The sequence below is a fragment of the Cyprinodon variegatus genome, unplaced genomic scaffold (assembly GCF_000732505.1).
Source record: "Cyprinodon variegatus isolate N-32 unplaced genomic scaffold, C_variegatus-1.0 Scaffold7, whole genome shotgun sequence".
Taxonomy (NCBI): domain Eukaryota; kingdom Metazoa; phylum Chordata; class Actinopteri; order Cyprinodontiformes; family Cyprinodontidae; genus Cyprinodon; species Cyprinodon variegatus.
In genome coordinates this window covers 2,538,433-2,540,040 of record NW_015150460.1, presented here as the reverse complement: position 1 = coordinate 2,540,040, position 1,608 = coordinate 2,538,433, and the positions used below count along the sequence as shown (strand labels likewise).

The following is a 1,608-nucleotide window of genomic DNA, read 5'->3' as shown; positions in this document are numbered from 1 at the left end:
CAGTGTACCGTATGGAGAGATATTTGTGCCATCGGTTTAAGCACGCAGGAACCAGTCTGGTGGTTTCCTCTAGTTGTTTCCGCGCCGGTGGCGCAAAACCGGTCTGTCGCACGCTCAACTCTGAAAAACCCTCTCTACACACTGTTCTCGCACTCAGTTTCATCTCTTTTTTCCATTTAACCGGATGTAGTATTTGGAACGAATGCTTTCATTGGATGAAAAGAAGCTGAGCGTGATTGGCTGATGGTATGGTTCATTTACATACATTGCTGAAGTCGCGAGCACAGAGAGTTGAGCGAGCGGAGAAACAGCCGAGCGCACAGCTGGTGTTGAGTGCGGAGATAGCAGGTCGAGCGCGAGCAGAGACGGATCCGAGCACAGCAGAGATGAAACTGAGCGCGAGAACAGTGTGTTGAGAGGGTTTTTCAGAGTTGAGCGCGCGCCAGACCGGTTTTGCGTGCGCTTGGATTGGTTCCTGCGCGCTGAAACCGATGGCACAAATATCTCTCCATAGTAACGGTCTGTTGTGGTGAAGAGAGAGCTGAGCCAAAAAGCAAAGCTCTCGATTTACCGGTCGATCTACGTTCCTACCCTCATCTATGGTCATGATCAAAAGAAAGAGATCCCGGATACAAGCGGCTGAAATGAGTTTTCTCTGTAGTGTGTCTGGGCTCTCCCTTAGAGATAAGGTAAGGAGCTCAGTCACTCAGGGAGGAGGCCCAGGGGGAGACCCAGGACACGCTGGAGGGTCTATGTTTCTCAGCTGGCCTGGGAGCGCCTTGGGATTCCCCCAGAGGAGCTGGCCCAAATGGCTGGAGAGAGGGACGCCTGGGCCTCCCTACTGAAGCTGCTACTCGAAGGTTTTTTTTTTTATACTTCTGCTTCCATCAGTGCCGTACAACACATATAGAAGTTATTAATCTGTTGGGTAAAATTGATTTATATGTTGTTTGGGTGTCATTTAACGTCTACTGGTGTGAGGTTACCTGTAGTTGTGTAGGATTCTGCGATATGTTTGGATGCTACGCCCGTTTCGGTGATGCTTGACGACAGGGTGAAGCTGCTCGGGTAAAAACTCCCCAGAAACAGAGCGAAGCACAACACGACCACCTGTAGAGAAACCAACAGGCCGACGGAGAGGGAAGGAGGGAGGAGGCGCGGATCCAGAGAGGGAGAGACAGATGAATAAATCAGGAATTACCATGGAAGCAGATGTTTCCATATTAATGACCACCAGCAGCACAGTCACATATATGTTACCATTAAGCATGATGACGTCTGGGTGCCGGCCATTCGGCAGGACTTCTGGATTTTTCCTGTCACCATCGCCTGCAGAGCCTGCAGCTGCTGCAGCAGAGATCTGCAAACACACAGTTAAAACTATTTAATACTGTTTTATGTGAAACGGTTTAAAACCTTTTTTCTATAATAAAAAAAAAAAAAGAAACGGTTTAAAACTTCTGAAAAGCCATTAAAAGATCGCTTTAGAGAACTACATCTATCATCATGACTTATATTAATATAAACTTACAAAGAAGATGAGCTCTATGGAGGATAAAAAGTGCCAAAATTAAATAAATACAGCATTAAATAAATAATTAAATGTGT

General features: G+C 46.6%; 1 protein-coding gene across 1 annotated transcript in view; it reads right to left on the bottom strand.

Annotated features, from left to right (window-relative positions):
- Positions 1-1,357, bottom strand: part of LOC107085951 (cyclic AMP-responsive element-binding protein 3-like protein 2) — a 4,373-nt gene extending 3,016 nt beyond the window's left edge. Inside the window, exons 1-2 of the mRNA XM_015376650.1 lie at positions 1,261-1,357; positions 987-1,110 (exon numbers count right to left, since the gene is read on the bottom strand). Of these exons, the coding sequence (XP_015232136.1) occupies positions 987-1,110; positions 1,261-1,326 (190 nt within the window). The 5' untranslated portion in view covers positions 1,327-1,357. The remainder of the gene's footprint in view (positions 1-986; positions 1,111-1,260) is intronic.
- Between the last annotated feature and the right edge of the window lie 251 nt (positions 1,358-1,608).